The following is a 19,334-nucleotide window of genomic DNA, read 5'->3' on the forward strand; positions in this document are numbered from 1 at the left end:
AATCACAAGGTTCAAAGCTGAAACAATGTTTGGTGCTATTTAACCCAGGGCCAAGTACTAAAGAAATCTGGCTAACATCCCATCTAGAGGTAAGGCTCTATCATTTACAACTTAAATTAGTTTACTGTGTGTTTTCCTCAGGATGAAGCTCAGTTAAATAAATGTCTTACCCTCACAAACCATTTAATAACAAGGAAAAAAAGGTGACACAATCGAATGAATTAAAAGTTTAATTCTGAACCATTTTTATAACCGCATTTTCTCTTGAAGCATCGTATCACAGCAGGTTACAACAACTTTGGGATAAAAGGCAACTGGTAAACTGTCCAAAACAAGGTTCCAAATAACACCTCTTACTGATTTACCCTACCCATACATATCCCAAATAAAGTTTTTGATCAAAAACATGAAATAGATCCACCTGCTTATTTTAAGCATATTAAAAAGGAAACTAATTGGACCATTTCTATTTGTCTATTTTATACAAAAAGGCTACACAATGTTACACTTTATTCAGATTACAATTAGAGTGATTATGAATTAGTGTTCTACACCATTACTCAATTCTTAAAAATTAGAAATTGCTGCAGCAGTATTCACTATAACTTAACACTACAAGACTTAAAAAACTAACAGTTACTGCAAAAAAAATTAAAGAGCTACTTCAAAGCAAGCAAAGTCAGTACCATTACAGATATTAAAAAAAAAATTTTTAACAAGCAAGGCTAGCGTTTGATAAATTCCATCTTGTGATCCATTCTTGTGCATTCTTCACTTCTTGAGTCACTCCCAAAATCCATTTGTATTGTTACTCCTCGACCAAAAAGGACCAGAACAAAAAGTTTACTTCAATTGTTCCCATAGGAAACTCAGCTTGGTTAGTGTGTCAGGCACTTTCTGAGATACCAGCCCACCCCTCGAGCCCTCTCAGCAACTCTACAGGCCAATCACAATGCAAGTTCAGACAATACAGCTGTATAAAGAGAGAAAGGCTGCTATTAATGTTTAAAACAGCAAATGTTACTCATTTGAGTATTAAGTTGCAAAAGCTGTGGCAAAAAACAAAGTTAATGACTTCCACACATTACCACGTAACAACCAGAAATCTGAGAACATTCACATGTTCTAAGACATCTCCTTTCAAAGTATGGATCTGTTTCTGTGGCAGATTTACAAAGAGGCCTAAACCACTCCCACCCTACCAACCAAGTCTTTCTGAAGTTCTGTAGGCAGAGTAAAAGTATTTTACCCAAACTGGCTTTTAACTTCTTACCTAAAGGATGATTTACAGGTCAGTATCAAACCAGGCCAGCTGATTGCTGTCACCTGGCGGCAGCCCATCCATGAGGTCCTGGGCATGCCCCAGGTCTGGCAGCCCATCAACTGGATAGTCAGCACCAGGGTGGTGGCCACCCATCTCATGCTCCATCATGGGGTCCATACCCAAGGCATCTTGGCCGTATCCACCAGAGTGAAAAGAACGATAGCTGGGGTCTAGGAGAGTTGGGGAGGCAACAAAATGGGGGGGGGGGAGGGAGGGAGGAGAGAGAGAGAGACAAGTTAACACTGAGGTTATCAGGGGCATCCAATGGCAGCACACCTGTCAGAAAGCACTGCTTTCTAAGCTTCTTCAGCCAAGTCATTACCCGATGCCAGGGCACCCATGAGGCTATGCTAAGTTCCTCAGGAGAAAGGCAGCAATCTACCAGTCTACACGCAGGCATCACGAAGCCATGGGCAGGAGAGGAAGGCAGGAACCCACAAGTCTGGCAGACGGAATATATCTGCTGAAAAGTATAGGTGATACCCACGAAAGTACTGAGAAAACTCAAGACACTGTTTCCACGTTTTACCTTAAGGGCTGGCATTTATGTCTGCCAAGGTAAGAAGCTTATGGGCTTATAGTGGTTTAGTAATTGGTAATAACGAGTTACGATTATAAATTTCAGATGAATAGTTATAGCTGAGAGTGGTCTAACCCATGGCTGCATCTCCATTACCACGAGCTGAGTTAGCTTTTTGAAAATCTTGGTAATGTAACTCTGTAAATCTCCACCCCAGAGCTGGGCTTGGGGACAGGAGTTGACCATCTTCTCACTTCCTGGGTGGGTTGCAGGCACAGGTGTTAGGGCTTCTCTGACAAAACAAAGCCAGTCCTGTCCCGCACAGCAGAGGCCCGAGCCTCAGCAGTAACATGGATTTGTCGGGTGTGACCTGCTCGTGCTCAGTGTGTGGCCCAGAATCCATGTTCCATTAGAGACGCTGCTGCTAACTCTGGAATTTAAGAGCTGCCTATGACGGCAGCCACCACTTTCCTGCCAACACTGGTTTCCAGACAAGCAAACCACCTCTTGATAAAGCTTTGATCTGTAGCTTGATCTGAAGTTAATCGAGAAATAGTAGCCACATACCATCCTGGCGATATCCAAGGGGCTCTCCCTGGGCGCCGATATCAAGTCCAAGGTCAGCGGTCTAGATGAACGGGCACGAGGCAAAGAAAAGAAGCAGATGAAAGCTCTCCACTTTAAGTACACGTCATACTCTCCAGTATTTTGCAAACACGTTCATTTTCAGATTACAAAAGAAACAAAGAACTCAAACATCACAGAAATACTTAGAAAATACAGATGTATATCATACAGATACTTTAAACTCCACCCTTCAGAGATTACCCACTGAGACCTAGGGAACATGTCTTCCCAATGCACAAAGTATTAAAAATATTCACGTAGTAAGTAGTTACCGTGTTTCCCTGAAAATAAGACCTAACCGGAAAATAAGCCCTAGCATGATTTTTCAGGATGACATCCCCTGAACATAAGCCCTAATGTGTCTTTTGGAGCAAGAATTTATATAACACCTGGTCTTGTTTTTGGGGAAACGTGGTAATATGCACCAGGCACCATTCTAGGTACTTGATACAACAGTAAACAAAACAGGCCAAGTGTCTCCCCACCTAACAGGGTATGTTACATGAAAACAGATTTTTAGCCTGAATAGCTGGAAAGACAAAACTGCCATTAGCAGAGATGGTGAAAATTATGACAGGAACAGGTTTGGGGAAAGGGGTGGGTAGGAAGTTCAGAGCTCAAGTCGGAACATGTTAGGACTGCTTATTAAAAACCCAAGTAACACATTACTCACTGTTAGGCAATTTGCTTTTCTTTCACCTAACAATATATAGGATCTCTTCCTATTCTTCCAACAAATATAATACACTGCGTGACTATACACCATAATTGAATAAACTGTCAGGGTGGTTCTAAAGTTTCAATGAACAACTCTGTACTGAGGACAAATACTGAAGACAAAATTCAGAGAAATTCAAGTGGAAAAGGAGACGAAAACTGAGCATTAAAGGAAAGTTCGATAAACTGACTCCAACTAACAGTGTTTAATATTTAACGGATTACCTCTTTCCTTATGTCCTGTTGACAAGTATTTTAATCTGGTCACTGGTTCATTTCCCTCCCTCATGAATTCGAAGGTTCAGCAGTTTAACCTGTTCTCTCTGAACAGGCTGTTTAAAGCTGTCGTTCTCCCCAGAGCAGTTGCTAATACAGCTCCAAGAATGAACACAGGCCAAGGACACAGCCACCGCCAGTGACCGGACCCTGATTGTTCTGGGGCATCACGCACTGCCTCACAGTGCCAGCAAACCACCAAATACACGCACTCACTCCGCCTACCTCATTCCAAGCCATGGGCTCCGTTCTGAAGAGAGAACTGGTCAGCTCAACAGAAAGCCGTTTCTTATAATCCTGTGGTTTGTCCTCAGACATTCGGAACAGAACAGCAGCTGCGTATGTTGCTGGGAGAGGACGGGAAAAAGGCCCTTAAGGAAAAACTGAGGCTTCACCACACACAGCCCAGCCCCCAGCTCCGGTTCCTTTCCTACTTACCCACACCTTCATTCCTCGAGTGCAGCAGCTCTGTGAGTGGAGCGGTGGCCCCCTCGGCCTCAATGGCTTCTGCGGCCTCCTTGTCCTGCGCCAGTTCACACAGGACCCCTGCTGCTACTCTCTGGATATTTTCAATGGGAGAATAAAGCAGCTAGGGAGAAAACACACACCGACAACACCTGATTAAATCAAAACAGCACGCACCCCACTTTGGTGCAAACATTCCCAACTCAGAGTGTAAGCGGCATTCCTACGACGTGTATTAAATCATAGTCATGCCCTGCTTAATGACATGGGTCTGTCCAGAGAAATGCATCCTCAGGCGATCTCATCGCTGTGCGAACATCTCGGAATGACTTACACAAACCTGGGTGGTCCAGCCTGCTCCACACCGGGCTGTATGTAGAGCCTACTGCTCGTAGGCTACAAGCCTATACAGCAGTTACTGTGCTGAAGACCGTGGGCAGTGGTGACACAACGTAAGTATAGGCTGTGTCCAGCAGCGGCACCACAAGCGTGAGTCATGTGCTGTGCTCTGTTACGTCACAGGTGGTGGAAGCTTTCAGCTCCATTATAATCTTACGGGACCACCGTCGTTATGTGTGTTCCTCCACTGACCGAAGCATCGTTATACATCTCAAGACTGGATTCTCTACATTTATTTTCCAAAGTGTTGAATGTGCCAGAGCTGTGGTTTCCTAGTATATTTTTAGCTACAAACCCTTTCTTCAGAGTTTCCATCGCACTAAGATTTGGAAAACCCAGGGGGTGGTTTGAGGCTTGTGCTCTGTCAGCCCAGACCAGCTGTCATCCCTCCAAAACTGAGTACCCCAAAAAGCAGAGTGCAAAGTCTCTTCCCTCTTCTTGAGGCCTCTAGTCCCAATGTTTCTCCTACCGCCCCCCAAAATGAAGGGACTTGTCATAAAATAAAATGTATCCAACATAAAGGACACTGCACGTTGAGATTCTCTTTTATACTCTGGCAGGGGGCATGGGCAGAGTGCTGTCATTTTATAAATGACAGTAGATGAATAGTAAATGGTGCCCTTATTTTGGTCCTTGATTTCCTGAAAAGCTGCTTATCGTTAAAATCCTGAACTATTACAGACACACAAAATCTAGAACCCCTCGCTCAAAACCAACACACCTGCACAAACAATGGGATGGTGTTGAGTCCTCTGATCACGATTCGGTTGTGAACATCCCGAGCGAGGATGTGAAGAGCCCCAGTGCAGCCTTCAACTATTTCCTCCATGCGGACGCCCTCCTACCAAGAGAAGCGTGGTTACAAACAGGGCATTCTCCTGCCTCGAGCTTTAAGCTTGAAAGACATTCTGTCCTGAGTGGTAATTACTAGTTATTCACATTATACACCCAAAGTTTCCCAGAAGCTGCAATCAGTGCAGGACGAAGGAGGATTCATTAGCGGAGTGTCACTGAAAGGGGGCCGTGGGGCAGCACTAGGTCCACGCAGCACCCCTCCCGCCCACACACAGCGCTGTACAGGGAAGGACAGCTTCCAGATACCTCGGAGTCCCAAAGACCTTTCTAATAGAGAGGGTACCAACCGTTCTCCGTAAGAGAGAACGAGAAAGGAAAGATACACAAAGACGGGAAAGCAACACTCAGACTATGTCGGCGGTTTTCCTTCACATGCTCCATTTTTGTACACCTACGTACATTTGGTGAAAACTTAGCAAAGTTTTATCACCAACTACGAAAATTCTACTGAGCTGCCAGCAGAACATCCACTCCTCACCTCCCCCAGACTTTTCAACTGATAGCCTGTATGAGAGAAGGAAGTCAGCTTTTGCAAAATCTAAGCACTACCTGCTTTCCGTGAGTTTTTAAAACGGTTATGATTCTGCTACTTTTATAAACAACTTGATTTTTATAAGGACACAAACACTCCTTTCTTCCTAGAGAAGAGATTTAAAATAAAAGGTACCCTTTGCATTCATTAAGCCACTTCATGGACACTCACCAATCAATACCAAAAGTAATGAATGGACAGGGCCAACGTCCCCTAATGAGTGCATAACAAACAACTGGGGATTCCCAAAATCTGTTCTGGTAAGGTCCATCTTTGTTTTCTAAAGCAACTTATTTAAATAAGAACTGTTTGAAGGTCTGACTCTTAAATTCTGAGGATTCAGAAATGTCTTTACTTGTCATGAAGCTAGCTAGTGTTAGGACTGCAAACTTGGTATCAAAGCTTTAGGCTGAGATTATGAGTCAAGAGTCCAGAAATGCTACTACTTATTCTTGACATTTATTGGTAATCTTAGGTCAGTGTAAATAGTTTAAACCACTCCTGAAAGAGATAGTAAAAGGTGTGTTAAATATTTATAGGTAAAACTTACGTTGTGGGGAATAAGAGGCTCTGAGATCAGACAGACTTGGATTCAGATAACGGCCCTGCTACTCCCTAAGGAGTGAACCCTTGTATGGATGACCCACAGCAGTGAATCACACCCCACCCTCCCGTGTAAGACTGATGATGCACAGATGTCAAAGGAAACATCACTAGGGGCCACATTATTCCTTATTTTCTCTGCAGCCACAGAAACATGTCGGCTTTTTTAGCCATTAAGCAAGCAACCCTTCAGGCAGGACAGAGAATGGAGGGAGCCGACGATCAAAGCAGTTGAGGACCCTATGGATTTATGCATTCCTTTTGGGTGGTCAGGTGTCACTGCTAAGATTTACTCACCACAAACTGCTGCTGGGTTCCGCCCATAGATGTACGGCGCTGAGTATCCTGATGTGCACGAACCAGCAGCTGAACTAGCCGTGGGATGGCACCCTGCTCACGCAGAGGTGCATGATTTGCTGGACAAAGGGCAAGATTTCGAATCAATCCAACGGTAGCCTGAAGAGAAGAAGGAAAAATAAAGAACGGGCACACAACACAATTCCTACTTATCAACCCCTTAGGCCTGGACAGCCAGCCTTGGCTAGAGGTGGCTCATTTTCAATTTGACCGTTTACCTTTATCAGAGGCCAATGGGATGGTGGGTGCAGGAGTTTAACCACAACCGGCAGTCCATAGTGGAGGCGAACGGCATTCTGGGCCATCTCTGCTTCCTGGTGTCGGCTGGTCAGATGACGAAGGGCACAGATGGCAGGCTCAGTGATGTCCTCCCTGTCACCAGCACGAAGGACAGTACGCACCAGCGCCTCTATACCACCGACTTGGCACACCATCATCTTGTTCTTATAATTATTGCAAGTGAGATTAGACAGAATTCCGGCTGCACAGGTGACCACGTTGATATCATCTGAGCCCAGCAGCTGGACAAGGGTCCCAAGCAGACCTTCCATCCCTTCCTACGGAAATAAAAGCAGATGCTCAGGACATACTCATCTCGACTCCATCGCCAAGGCGCCGGTTTACTCCGAATTTACCTGTTTAGTTGCAGCATCTGAAAGATTCCTAAGAGTCCAAAGACAGTTCTGAACAAGACGCTGACTTGGATCTGTCAGATGAAGTCCTAACGCTTGCATTCCACCTGGAATATTAGAAAAGATCAAAGGCAACGGCCATTAGTTAGCCATTCCTATCAGCACCGTCTTCTCAGTCTTCGAGGGTATCTCTCCTCATTGCCAAAGCTGATCTCCTCCATCTAAGTCCTTTATTTCCTTTTATTTTCTAGAATGTTCCTCACTTTCCCTTTTCCAGTTCATCTCAACTAGTGACCACTTCTGTCAAATATCTATTATTCCTTCCCTATGTGGAAAAAGCCTTCATTATTTCAACTGTCCCCCTATAGGTAATATTCCTATTACTTTTTAATTACCTTCATCTATTCAATCGTTTCAAAAAGAAGTATTCAATACCATGGCCTATTTTGAGGTAGAGCTATACCAGTGAGCAAAATACTCTAAAATCCATACCCTCATAGAGCTCGTGGTCTAGCTGGAGGCAGACAATAGACAAATATACAATTAATAAGTATATAGTGTGTCAGCGGGTGTTAAGTGCTACAGGGAAAAGTAACACAACAAGGGAAGGGCTACAGTTCTAAATAGGGTGACGAGGGCATCTCAGCATGAAGGGGACATCTGAGCACAGACCTGAAGGAGCCATGTAAACTCCTGGGGTAAGAACAATCCAAAAAGAATGCACTGGAACCCCCACTGCCAGGGACTGGATGAAAGGCAGTGACTCTAAAACACGTGCTCCAAAGGCTCATAACCTTCCATCACGTTGGACCCTAGTGAAGGGCACGCACATTGGCAGGCGTCCAAATGGAAGCTCAATTCCCCGCTTAACTTCCCCCATCTCTCTCCTACTGCAATCACTTCTGAACGTACGTAGAGAGAGACACTTTCCCTTGTCTCCATGTTCATTTTTTCCGGTTTTATTTCCACAAATTAGGTTAGATCTACTTGCTGTAATTCTCATGGCACCTGTACGCTTCCTTCCCAGTATTTATCACAACTGTAATTACACCAACCTCCCCTACAAGACGAGCCTCATCCCTATCTGGCTCCTGTCTCACAGCAGCTCCAGCTAATTAGTGACCCACACAAGGCTGACAGTCAGTGTCTGTTAAGTGCCTCGATGCCCCTATCCCTTCTCGCCCCCAGAGATGTCATTCCCTCCCTCTGCTGTGACTACTCTAGGACAGTGGAGCCGAACTCCAGGTGCCATGAGAACAGCCTGTACAGACTGAAAACACACACATTACGATCCGGCAGCTCCAGGGTAAAACCCCCGCACAGACGACTTCGAGGCCCCTCCCGCCTCGCTTCCTGAGGCCCAGACCCGCCACCCCCACACAAGCTCTAGCCCAGACTTCCCCTGCACTCACGCCGGGCCCATACATTTCCAGCTACCTACTGGCCGTTTAGTCACTTTCAATATGTCAGCTTCTTAAACTAATTTGTCCCCCACGTTAAACAATCCACTCTGTAGTGCCAGTTATCTTCACGGTACCAACGTCGTCCCCAGCACAGACCACTCGGGTAGCACCTTCAGCCCCTCCACAATCACATTCTATGGATTCTTTCAGAAGTCTCCAACATTCAGGACTACTTTTAATACCAAACCAATTAATTCCTAGAAGCCTGTTAACACACCTCAGTGGCCTGGCCTGCCAGCCTATGATCATTCAAACTGTCATACAAGGTAGTATTAATATTCCAGACACCCCACTGTGATGCTATGCCACTGCTTAACCATCAATAGCTTCTCATTAACTGTAAGATAAAAGCTAAATTCTTTAGCATAACCTTAAGGAACCCTTTAGAATATGGATCCCACTTAGCATTCCAAACTGACCTAAACATTCTACATCTATGGTTCCAAAACTGGAATAAAGCACAAATAAACACCTTACCGGGGCTGAGAAAGGGCTGCATGATGTGATGACCGTGCCTAGCTCATCAAGCCCAGGCTCGCTATTCAGGCCATTCCTCACTGCGTTCTGCTGAGACAGGCTCTCTTCAGCACCCAGAACTCAACAACCTCCTTCCTACCTTCAACACATAGCACATGCTTCTCCACTCCCCACTCTTCATACAGATAATAGGTGCCTTCTCACCCTGTAATCCCATTTAACACCCCTTCTCAGGGAAGCCCCTTCTCCCTGGCCCCCCACCTCTGTTAATTCTGTATCACTATTTGCTGTTTGTTTCTCTCACAATGCATTCCAATTTGTAATAACCCATCTTTTTGCATATTTCTATCCCCCTCACTAGACAGTAAGAATAACTACTGGGACCATACCTGTTTTGTTCCCAATGAGTATCCTGTGCTTATTACCACAGTGCTTGAGAAACAGGTGCTGCTGAATGTTTTCAGAATAAAAAACAGAACAACCAGGGAAAAATTCTTAAAATGCAGATTCCTAGGCCTCCAGACCCATACATTTTCAGCTACCTACTGACCTTCTTAAACATTCCAGGGATTCTGATTAAATAAATCTGAAACTCTATTTTTCGCAAGCACTCCAGGTATTTCTGGACTAGCTGGCAGAATTTTCATCCCCTGGTTCTATCTGAACTCAGCCATACTTGTTTATCCCCAAGCCTATTGTTCCACTGCCAGCAGCTACCCTGAGCGACCATAATACCCCTCTCTCGCATACATTCTCAAGTAAAATTATTCTCAACAAGTGGGAAAAAATAGGTGTTAACAACCCTATACTTCAAATATTTTCTATTAAATGCTTTTCTAGTTTTCCTCTTCCAGTTTTGCTTTGAAGCTTGGTTTGAGAGTCCAGGCAGATGTTGTCAGGTTGGTTATGGAAGGGAAAAGGATGCCAGGTGAAGAGTAACTGTATCTTCTTGACAGAAAACCAAGAGGCCCTGCCTGGTAGAGACTTTCTATTTCTTTCCTCTGCCACCAACATGCACAAGATACAAGTTGCTCCACTGAAAATACTTAAAGGGGACAGAAAAAAGCTGTTTTTCATATCAGACCACTTGTTCACTAAGAATACAGACAGCAGTGCAGATCACTTCTCCTGAGGATCCACTAACAAATCAAGGGAATCGCCTTGCTGCATACAACTATACTTTAACAGAATATGTTGTAACATAATTTCTCCCATATATTCACAGGTCTATTGGCAAAGCAAATCTTGGGTCTGGCCAAAACCAAAATTAAAAACACATTTTATCAAGCCAAGTATTAGCTGTCATTTTTGATGGTTAATGAGAACTCTGCTTAAAACTACACTTAAATAGCACCAGTGCAGGTGTCATACAGAACATACACTCTGAATGTGCTCTTGGCTACAAACTGAACAGGGCCACCTACTTCCAGCCCATTCAGGCCTTTTCCTAAGGAAGTGCAGACGCTGCGCACGCACGTACCCGCTTCTACAATAGCCGGCTTGTTGCTCGAGCAGACGGACAGCACCTTCAGCACCCTGCTCGTGGTCCACAGCAGCTTCTCGTAAGTGTAGGTCCTCATGATGTTTACTAGCGCCTGAGGCCCACCACTCGCCAGAATGATCAGCTAGAGAGACATATATATATACTGTTAGTTGTGGAATCTGGATCAAACGCCTGAGAAAAGCCCTACTGTCTTACCAACCTATTTCATTACACAAACATTTCAGCCAGCTTGCCATTGACTTAAATGTATTCCTGGACCCCACTACCCAGACCCTCGTATTGGGGCCCTATGTAACCCCTCCTTCCACAGCGTCCCACTCAAATTCACGCTTCCATGTCCTGCCAAGAATATATCACCTCTGGCCCAATTGTCTTCTCCCCACACTGATCATAACAAAAGGGAAAAAAAAGTAGAAACGACATTGGTATGCAATATGCAGATATATAAAAGTTTTATCAAAGCTGATTCGTTGAAAATTTAAACCAGAACGGGCACTTAAAACGCCTAATGATTTAGCTCTTTGCTTTTCCAAATCCTACCTACCTGACAGAGATACCACACCATAAAAGAATCATTCACTTTTGCCCTTTACTTCCCTGCTTACCCCCACTTCCCAACTCTACCCTAATTTTCTAAAAACAAATCTTATCACTTCACGCTTCTGCTGAACGTTATTTGACTGCCTCACGCTGCTCTTTTAACGTGGTCTACAAAGCCCTGTAGGCTCTGCCCTGTCTATCTCAGTAGTCTCAGCTCACACCCATCTTCTTCCTACACTCTGTATTTCTTGAACTTGTAAAACTCGCCATGTTCATCCCCTCAAGATGCCATTTCCTCTCCATGGCCTTCACCTACTCAATCGTTTCTCATCCTTGAGAGCTGAACTCAACTATCACTTCCTTCAAGAGACTCCCTGAACCCTCAAAACAGGTCTGGTTCACTTATGTGCTCTCACAGCCCCTCTACTTCCCCCAACACATAAATAGTCATTTCGGTATCTACCTCCCACCTAGATCAAAAGCTCTCACAGAAGCTTGCCTGTTATATTCCTATTGCCTAGCACAGTGCTTTACACACATTCAAATATTTAAAAGGACAGAGATGTCTAACTTTTCTAGGATACATACAGAGGGTGAGGCATACAATGAATCTGCAAGTCCACAGAAGGACATGACATTGGGGGTCTCCAAAGCTTCCTGACAAGCACATTCAGAACAATTATTTTACCTTGCTTTCTTGATTGCCGTAAGCTAAAATCTGAAGGCAGTCTGTTGTGATAGCCAAGAATTTAACATTTGTTTTGTTGAGCAAGGCAACCATTTTCTGCAGCCCGCCAGCCAAACGCACTGCCATTTTAGCTCCTTCTTGATGCAATAAAAGGTTGTGGAGAGTTGTAATGGCATAAAACAATACGGAATCCACCGGTGAACTGGGAAGAAGAAAAGAGCCTCATGAGAACTGCTGTGACTGCACGCTTCTCCTTCTTAGCTGCGAGCATTCCGACCAGGGTCTCTTACCCAAGCATCTTCACCAGGGCAGGAATGCCCCCAGACTTAAAGATGGCCAGCAAGCCCTCACGATGATGGGACAGATTGTGCAAGGTCCCAGCAGTACAGCGAGCTGTTTCCACATCATTTGTATTCTGCATGGTACGTACAATAGCAGACACCATCTGAGGGGAACGCATGATGGCGTGTCTGGAAGCTTCCTTTTTAGAAAGTTGATGGACCATAACTGCAGCCTTATTAACCACCACCTATAATGTACAGGAATTAAGAGACGTAAGTTTCACATGCTGACATCACGTTGACATTTTGAGACACCTTCCCTGCGAGTTTCCTGCAAAGCAGAGTAGAAAGCTGGCCGTGTCATTACTAACCTGGTCCTCATCATTTAGCAGTTTGGTCAGTTCAGGGATTGCACGTGTGGCAAGTTCTGCATCATCTTGATAGTTAATCAAATTGACAACTGCATGTTTTAGCATCTGTGATGGTTCAGCCAAACGTTGGACATTAGTGGGATGAGCGGCATCAAACTGTGTAGATGGGATCTGCATGCCCTCATCTAATGTCTCAGGGAACATCGCCGCGCGTACCCTCTGAGCTCGAGTCATTGCATACTGTCCATCAATATCTGGAAAAGGTCAATTCAATAATCACTATCCACAGTTTAGCATTCACCCGAATATCTGCTGTCCTAAATGGTAAAGGCGGCACTGCCATCACTCCCTTTCCATTACCACAGCACTTTATTTAAGCTATTACACACTAATTCGCAAACCCGCATCCTGATTTTCAGTAAGGCAGCACTCTTACCAGCTACTTGCTCTTGAGTGAAGGACTGTGAAAACCCCTGTTCCCACTCGTACAGGACTTGCTGGGTGGTATCCACATCCTCTTCCTCAGGATTGCCTTTACCACTCAGAGAAGGCGCTGTGGTGGTGGCACCAGAATGGATTCCAGAGTCCAGGTAAGACTGCTGCTGCCAATGACTAACAGCTGCTTTTCTGTCTGGCTCCATGGCCATGTCCAGCTCCATCAAATCAGCTATAAAAATCAAATAGCATCAGCATTACTACCACAAGAAATGTTATCTTAGTTTTAAAAAAAATCTGTACTAAGAGCCATTGAAATATTCTTAGAACTAAAGTTAAATCGGAAAGACAGCCAAATAACAGAATCATAGCCAGGATTAGCTCGGCGATGAGATACCTGCTCTCAGAGAACCACCGAACAGTTCCTCACTGAATCAGTGGAAGCATGGTACTGCATCCAGGCTCCAGAAGCAGTCATCCAGACTACATTCCTGCTGGTGGCTTGTTTGTTATTTCACCAAGCCATTAGGAGGAGTGAGCAGAAAATGGAGCAAAAGGTGGCCTGATAAGTAAGCAGGGAGAGAGGAAAGCAAGGGGGATCTGAGCCGACTGGGTGAATGGCAACGCAACAGAGCCCAATTCTGTAACAAAAGACTTCTGATACAAACCTTGGGTTGCCATTGTCCACGCAGAATTTTCGAAGACCGCTGAATGGTGTACTTCAGATACCCTAAAAGAGTTAATCAAAAGTCATTAGGATTTAAAATCAGTTTGATTTTAATACTCGTAAGTCACTAGGATGGCCTGCTAAACATCATGGACGATATCCACAAAAAGCGCCAAATCCTTTTACCATGTGATACAGTGAAACACAGACCTCATGGTCTCCTCTAGACTCTTCAACCACGGCGGAACTTTTAAGAGAAAACTCCTCTTTAACAAGCATCTCTTTTTAGTAGAAATATAAATTACAGATGAATCAAGATGTCAAAAAGCATAATTATTTAAGATGACAAAGAAAGCCTAAAGGCTCTAATAATGAAAGCCTGGGGGGTGGGGGACACAAACTATTCAAAAGCCAACTCCTTAAGTTCCGAAAGGCCTCTCCCGTCTTAACTTCTCTCACTGAAAAATCATAGATTTTCCTTGGATAGCAGAGGTCCAATGGGATTTCAAAAACACCAAATTTTCATTAAATGGATCAACTGTTTTCTGATATAATACGATGTCATCTAAAATACCTTCAAGAAAGTAGATTTTGGTGACTAGATCAGAACGATGGATTTTACTTTATTTTTTACTAGAAGTAAAATTACTTTACAAACGAAAAGTTTGCAACACAAATTAGAAGCATTTTTTTTAGTAAAATTTTTCTAAGTTCAAATTTATAGCAATGCTTTATTATAAATACAAGTATTACTGACTGGAATGCTGTTTTGATCAATATAAAATTTCATCATTCATATATATATATAAATCTTAGTATTTATGTCTGCATTTTCACTTTATTGTGTCATATTCAGGAAAACACTGAAATCACACACAGGAAACTATTTGCAAATAAGAATAATTAAAGGGCTCATAGCCTCTAAGTATTTCTAACAAAATTTCCTTTATAATAAAGTCTGCCCTAAACAAGTTCATCTTATACTACAAATTAACATATTGGGTATGAACTAAGGTACTTAAGTGCAGTTTCTATCAATGCTCAAAGAAGCTTAATTATGTTTAATGAAATTGGAAACTGCACTCGGAAGTGCTATTTTCTCTATGTAAAGGAAGTATGTATTGATTAGCCCTAAAATTGCTCTTCCAACATTACATTTTCACAGCCATCAATATCACTTGACACCGAAAGCTGACAAGAGGTGTGGATCCAATTGTTTCAGTCTCCACAGTACAATCCATGATTCATATACACGGCAAAATGAAGGACAGAAAATAGTAAAGGTGATTCCTGTCAACAAGGATCTTGTATTTTAAAATCCACTTGACTCCTGAACAACGTGTGTGTGGGGCGTTAGGGTACTGATTCCCATGCAGTAGAAAACCCACGTGTAACTTAAGTCAGCCTTCCACATATGCAGATTCCCAATTGCCATTTGACCCTTGGACAAACGTGGGTTTGAAAGGTGAAGGTCAGCTGGGCAGTCCGAGTATTAGTGGACTCGTGCAGTTCAAATCCACATCGTTCAAAGGTCAACTGTAATTTACTCAGCAGGATTACGTGTTTAATGTTTTGATTGAATACGACTGGACGAGGGCACAGAAACCAGCACTTTTAATGAACATTCACTCTAGGATGCAGCAGCAAATGATCGGCAGACTACACTTTGAGCAAATACTATGCTGGACGGAACCCAAGTTCTCTGTCCACTGATGCTGTGTTTTAGCTCCTCTACTTTCTGACTATCTTTGTGACTGGCTATTTAACCACTTTTCCACCTCTCTGGAAAATGGGTTTTCCATTCCAGTTCCCAATATATTTCTGGGAAAGAAGGCTTTCTAGTCTGAGCTCCTTTGGCCAATGCCACAGGGCTCAGAACACGTTAGTCACTTTTACAGGCTGTGCAGCTGTTTCAGAAGCCCTTTGATATATCTGGCTTCAAGGAAAAAAATATTTATAGTATTGTTTCCTTGTTGGCGATGCAAAGGCAAACCATTTTAGCCACGATACTGGGTAGAATCTGCTTATGTGGGCTGACCTGGTAACTTGACCATGATTTATAACAATTTTATGAAAAAGAGCAAGTTCATGGCCCAAACTTACAATATCTATTTATATGGTGGTGACTTCTCAATACTGATATTTTTTTTACAACACTTTAAAATTTATGTAACATACATAAAAATTATTTTTGCTCTTTACTGCAACCCTACTGAGGTGAGGGAGGGTAAGTGTCAATCAGCAGGGAAGTAAAAAGTAGGAGTGAAAATGGAGCCCTACATAACCAATAGTATATACAACACACCCCTACACTGCTCGCTGACAAATACAAATTGACCAATAATCGGAGAATTACTCAATAAAAAAACTGAATATACCTTCCAGAGAACGAGGACAGAATCCTGCCCACAAGCCTTCCTCCTCCTCCTCCTGGGCAGAGCTTTCAGCCCAGGGGCTGGCTCCCCTCCACTGCACCCTCCCAATCATAAGGGCCCAATGAGCTCCCCATCAACCCAGGGCTTACCAAACACTTCAGAAAAACCTTGGACATCAAAGGAAAAAGTTCAGAACATAAAAATAGGAATAGGGTAGGGAAAGAAACAGAATGTTTTGATTTATTACCTTCATGAAGATCGGAGAGAATAAATAAAAATATAAGAGGAGTTCAATACATAAGCTGGGAAAATCTCCTAGAGCACAAAGGAGAAAGACACACAAAATACAAAAGAGAAGAAACAATAGGATGGATCCTGGGAATCAAAGCTCCAAGTATTGGGCATTTCAGAAGAATTAAGGAAACAAAAATGGGAGAAGCCTAAAAAGTATTAATCAAATTGGGGGGAGGAGGGCGGACTTAAAAACTCTGAAGTACAAAATGTTCCCAGATGTCAAGTGATCATTTACTACAGACTACAATAGAATGTTCTGTGCTCTGCCAGCTACATCACCACCAAGCTGTGCTTTGACAGAGAGGGTGTCGGGATGGCCAATTTATCCAGTCTAACGAAGGAGTGGACACAAGCATCCTTTGTTTTCTCTTTCTGCTACTTAAACATATATTCTTTCCAATTGTGTATTTTATAAACAATACCTCATAGTTCATCATCCTATTTCTGATTTAAACTCTATAAAGGTTTAGATTTTTTTTAAAGTTTATTGGGGTAACAATTGTTAGTAAAGTTACATAGATTTCAGGTGTACAATTCTGTATTACATCATCTATATATATCACACTGTGTTTTACCACCCAGAGTCAGTTCTCCTTCCATCACCATATATTTGATCCCCCTTACCCTCATCTCCCACCCCCTCCCCCTTACCCTCTGGTAACCACTAAACTATTGTCTGTGTCTATGAGTTTTTGTTTCTTTGTCTTGTTCCTTTGTTGATTTCAGTTTTATATCCCAAATATCAACGAAGTCATATGATTCTTGACTTTTTCTGTCTGGCTTATTTCACTTAGCATTATAATCTCAAGATCCATCCATGTTGTCACAAATGTTCCTATATCATCTTTTCTTACCACTGAACAGTATTCCATTGTGTATCTATACCACAACTTCTTTATCCATTCATCTATTGAAGGACATTTTGGTTGTTTCCATGTCTTGGCCACCGTAAACAAAGCTGCAATGAACATTGGAGCAGACTTGTCTTTATGTATAAATGTTTTCAGATTTTTTGGTTAGATACCCAGGAGAGGGATTGCTGGGTCATATGGTAATTCTATTCGTAATTTTTTGAGGAACCTCCACACTGCCTTCCATAACGGCTACACCAGTCTGCATTCCCACCAACAGTGTATGAGGGCTCCTTTTTCTCCACAGCCTCTCCCACACTTGTTACTATTTGTCTTGTTGATGATAGCCATTCTGACTGGGGTGAGGTGCTATCTCATTGTAGTTTTTATTTGCATTTCTCTGATGATTAGTGATGTTGAGCATTTTTTCATATGTCTATTTGCATTGTGTGTCCTCTTTGGAGAAATGTCTCTACAGGTCCTCTGCCCATTTTTCAATTGGGTTGTTTGTTTTTTTTGTTGTTGAGTTCCTTATATATTTTGGATATTAGCCCCTTATCGAAGGTGTTGTTTGCAAAAATCTCCCATTCGGTTGGTTGCCTCTTTATTTTGTCGACAGTTTCTTTTGCTGTGCAGATTTTAAGTTTGACATAGTCCCATTCATTTGTTTTAGCTTTTACTTCCCTTGCCTTTGGTTTAAATTTCTATCTAAGTAGTAAGTTCATCCTGAACTATCATACCTTATTCAAAGTATTACTATGAGTAATATTTTCTTCAGCTTTTCTAATAGGACTATTTAAGCAAGCTAGGTTTCTCTCTTTTTCTTATTGTGAAAATTTTCAAATATGCACAAAAGCAGACACCTGTGTAATGAACACCCACACCACCTATACTTAACTGCTAATATTCTCCCATATTTGTGCCTTCCTACAGGATGAGTTACAACAAACTATGTACATGAGTACCTTATGTGGTAAGGCTATTTTCTTACCACATCATCATAAAAGATTAGCATTGTGAGCTGGTAATTTCCCAATGAGTGCTGGAGGTTCTACTTCACCTTCTGTATTTTAAGTGGCCTTCTGTCAAAGTCTGTGATAATTCTTGACACAATATAGATTTCATACTTAAGTTACTTCTCTAGTTCCCATCAGGACAAAATTATCTTAATTACCTTCGATTTCAAAAAGTCTAAGTATTACTAACAAACTAACTTTGCTATATAAAAATAAAGCAGATCTATCATGAAACCAGTTTTATACTTGAAGTTCATGCTAACAATTCCCTTTTCCAATAATCTGTACTAGAAGAACCTCAGCCAACTATTTATTCTGTGTTAAAGTGAGAATATGCAACTCTATTTCAGGAGCATAATACATTTTTGATATATCCTCAGGGATTAAATAAAAGTTCTCAGTAAAATTTATTTTGTAAATCTAAAAACACATACATATGCAGTTTTATTAACTATCACTAATTCCCTGCCATTTAAAAAATTGATACAGTCTCCTCAAATCTTCCTGTTTTAGACTTTTCACTCAACACTAGAACTTTTAACTCATAACTCACTCTAGTTTCCTTTCTGCTTTTATTCCTGTTGTGTGTGTGTGTTCTGAAAGGACTGGCCAATAAAAATCACACATCTAATGACTCCTGTTCCTCCGAAACACCTAATATCAGTGCCCTTGGTATTATCTTTAAATAGGCAGATGCAAAAATGGCTATTAGAAACATGAACTGTGGGTGGCTAGGAAAAACTAGGACGTTCCCTAAATGATCTCTTATTTCGTTTTATTCTCTTCTCTACCCCATCCATAAAGTAAAATATATACTTAGTATAAAATTTTTCTTTGTGGTTCCCATAAAGATATGCAGTTGACATCTGACATATTATATTAAACTTACTGTTAGGAATTCCTTTCATCTAAAAGTCAATTCCTTGTGTTGTGGACTCTTATAAAATATAATCATCTGTATAGTGTTACTATATTTGTATACTGTAATTTAACTATACATCTTCTTGAATATTTAGTTTTTGCTTCCCCATTTAGTCATTCAAACAGTGGTGAACAAACATCTTT

The 19,334-nt window shown here is 42.2% G+C and overlaps 2 protein-coding genes across 7 annotated transcripts in view; one reads left to right on the forward strand and one right to left on the reverse strand.

Annotated features, from left to right (window-relative positions):
• Positions 1 to 19,334, forward strand: part of ULK4 (unc-51 like kinase 4) — a 650,099-nt gene that overhangs the window by 392,672 nt on the left and 238,093 nt on the right. The gene's annotated exons all lie outside the window — the stretch shown is intronic.
• The window catches only part of CTNNB1 (catenin beta 1), a 40,067-nt gene continuing 20,945 nt past the window's right edge, over positions 213 to 19,334 (reverse strand). Inside the window, exons 2-17 of one of the 6 annotated variants that reach the window (XM_074312575.1) lie at positions 13,735 to 13,796; positions 13,464 to 13,628; positions 13,068 to 13,298; positions 12,632 to 12,885; positions 12,270 to 12,508; positions 11,980 to 12,181; positions 10,728 to 10,872; positions 7,311 to 7,414; positions 6,894 to 7,232; positions 6,616 to 6,774; positions 5,050 to 5,169; positions 3,903 to 4,053; positions 3,690 to 3,811; positions 2,412 to 2,472; positions 1,274 to 1,494; positions 213 to 973 (exon numbers count right to left, since the gene is read on the reverse strand). In XM_074312575.1, coding sequence (XP_074168676.1) covers positions 1,286 to 1,494; positions 2,412 to 2,472; positions 3,690 to 3,811; positions 3,903 to 4,053; positions 5,050 to 5,169; positions 6,616 to 6,774; positions 6,894 to 7,232; positions 7,311 to 7,414; positions 10,728 to 10,872; positions 11,980 to 12,181; positions 12,270 to 12,508; positions 12,632 to 12,885; positions 13,068 to 13,290 — 2,328 coding nt within the window. In that variant the 5' untranslated portion in view covers positions 13,291 to 13,298; positions 13,464 to 13,628; positions 13,735 to 13,796 and the 3' untranslated portion in view covers positions 213 to 973; positions 1,274 to 1,285. Of the gene's footprint in view, positions 1,495 to 2,411; positions 2,473 to 3,689; positions 3,812 to 3,902; positions 4,054 to 5,049; positions 5,170 to 6,615; positions 6,775 to 6,893; positions 7,233 to 7,310; positions 7,415 to 10,727; positions 10,873 to 11,979; positions 12,182 to 12,269; positions 12,509 to 12,631; positions 12,886 to 13,067; positions 13,299 to 13,463; positions 13,629 to 13,734; positions 13,797 to 19,334 lie in introns of all 6 variants that reach the window. The other 5 variants (XM_074312576.1, XM_019727563.2, XM_019727562.2 and 2 more) reach the window with 5 other exon arrangements.

This window comes from Rhinolophus sinicus, linkage group LG10, assembly GCF_036562045.2.
Source record: "Rhinolophus sinicus isolate RSC01 linkage group LG10, ASM3656204v1, whole genome shotgun sequence".
Classification (NCBI taxonomy): domain Eukaryota; kingdom Metazoa; phylum Chordata; class Mammalia; order Chiroptera; family Rhinolophidae; genus Rhinolophus; species Rhinolophus sinicus.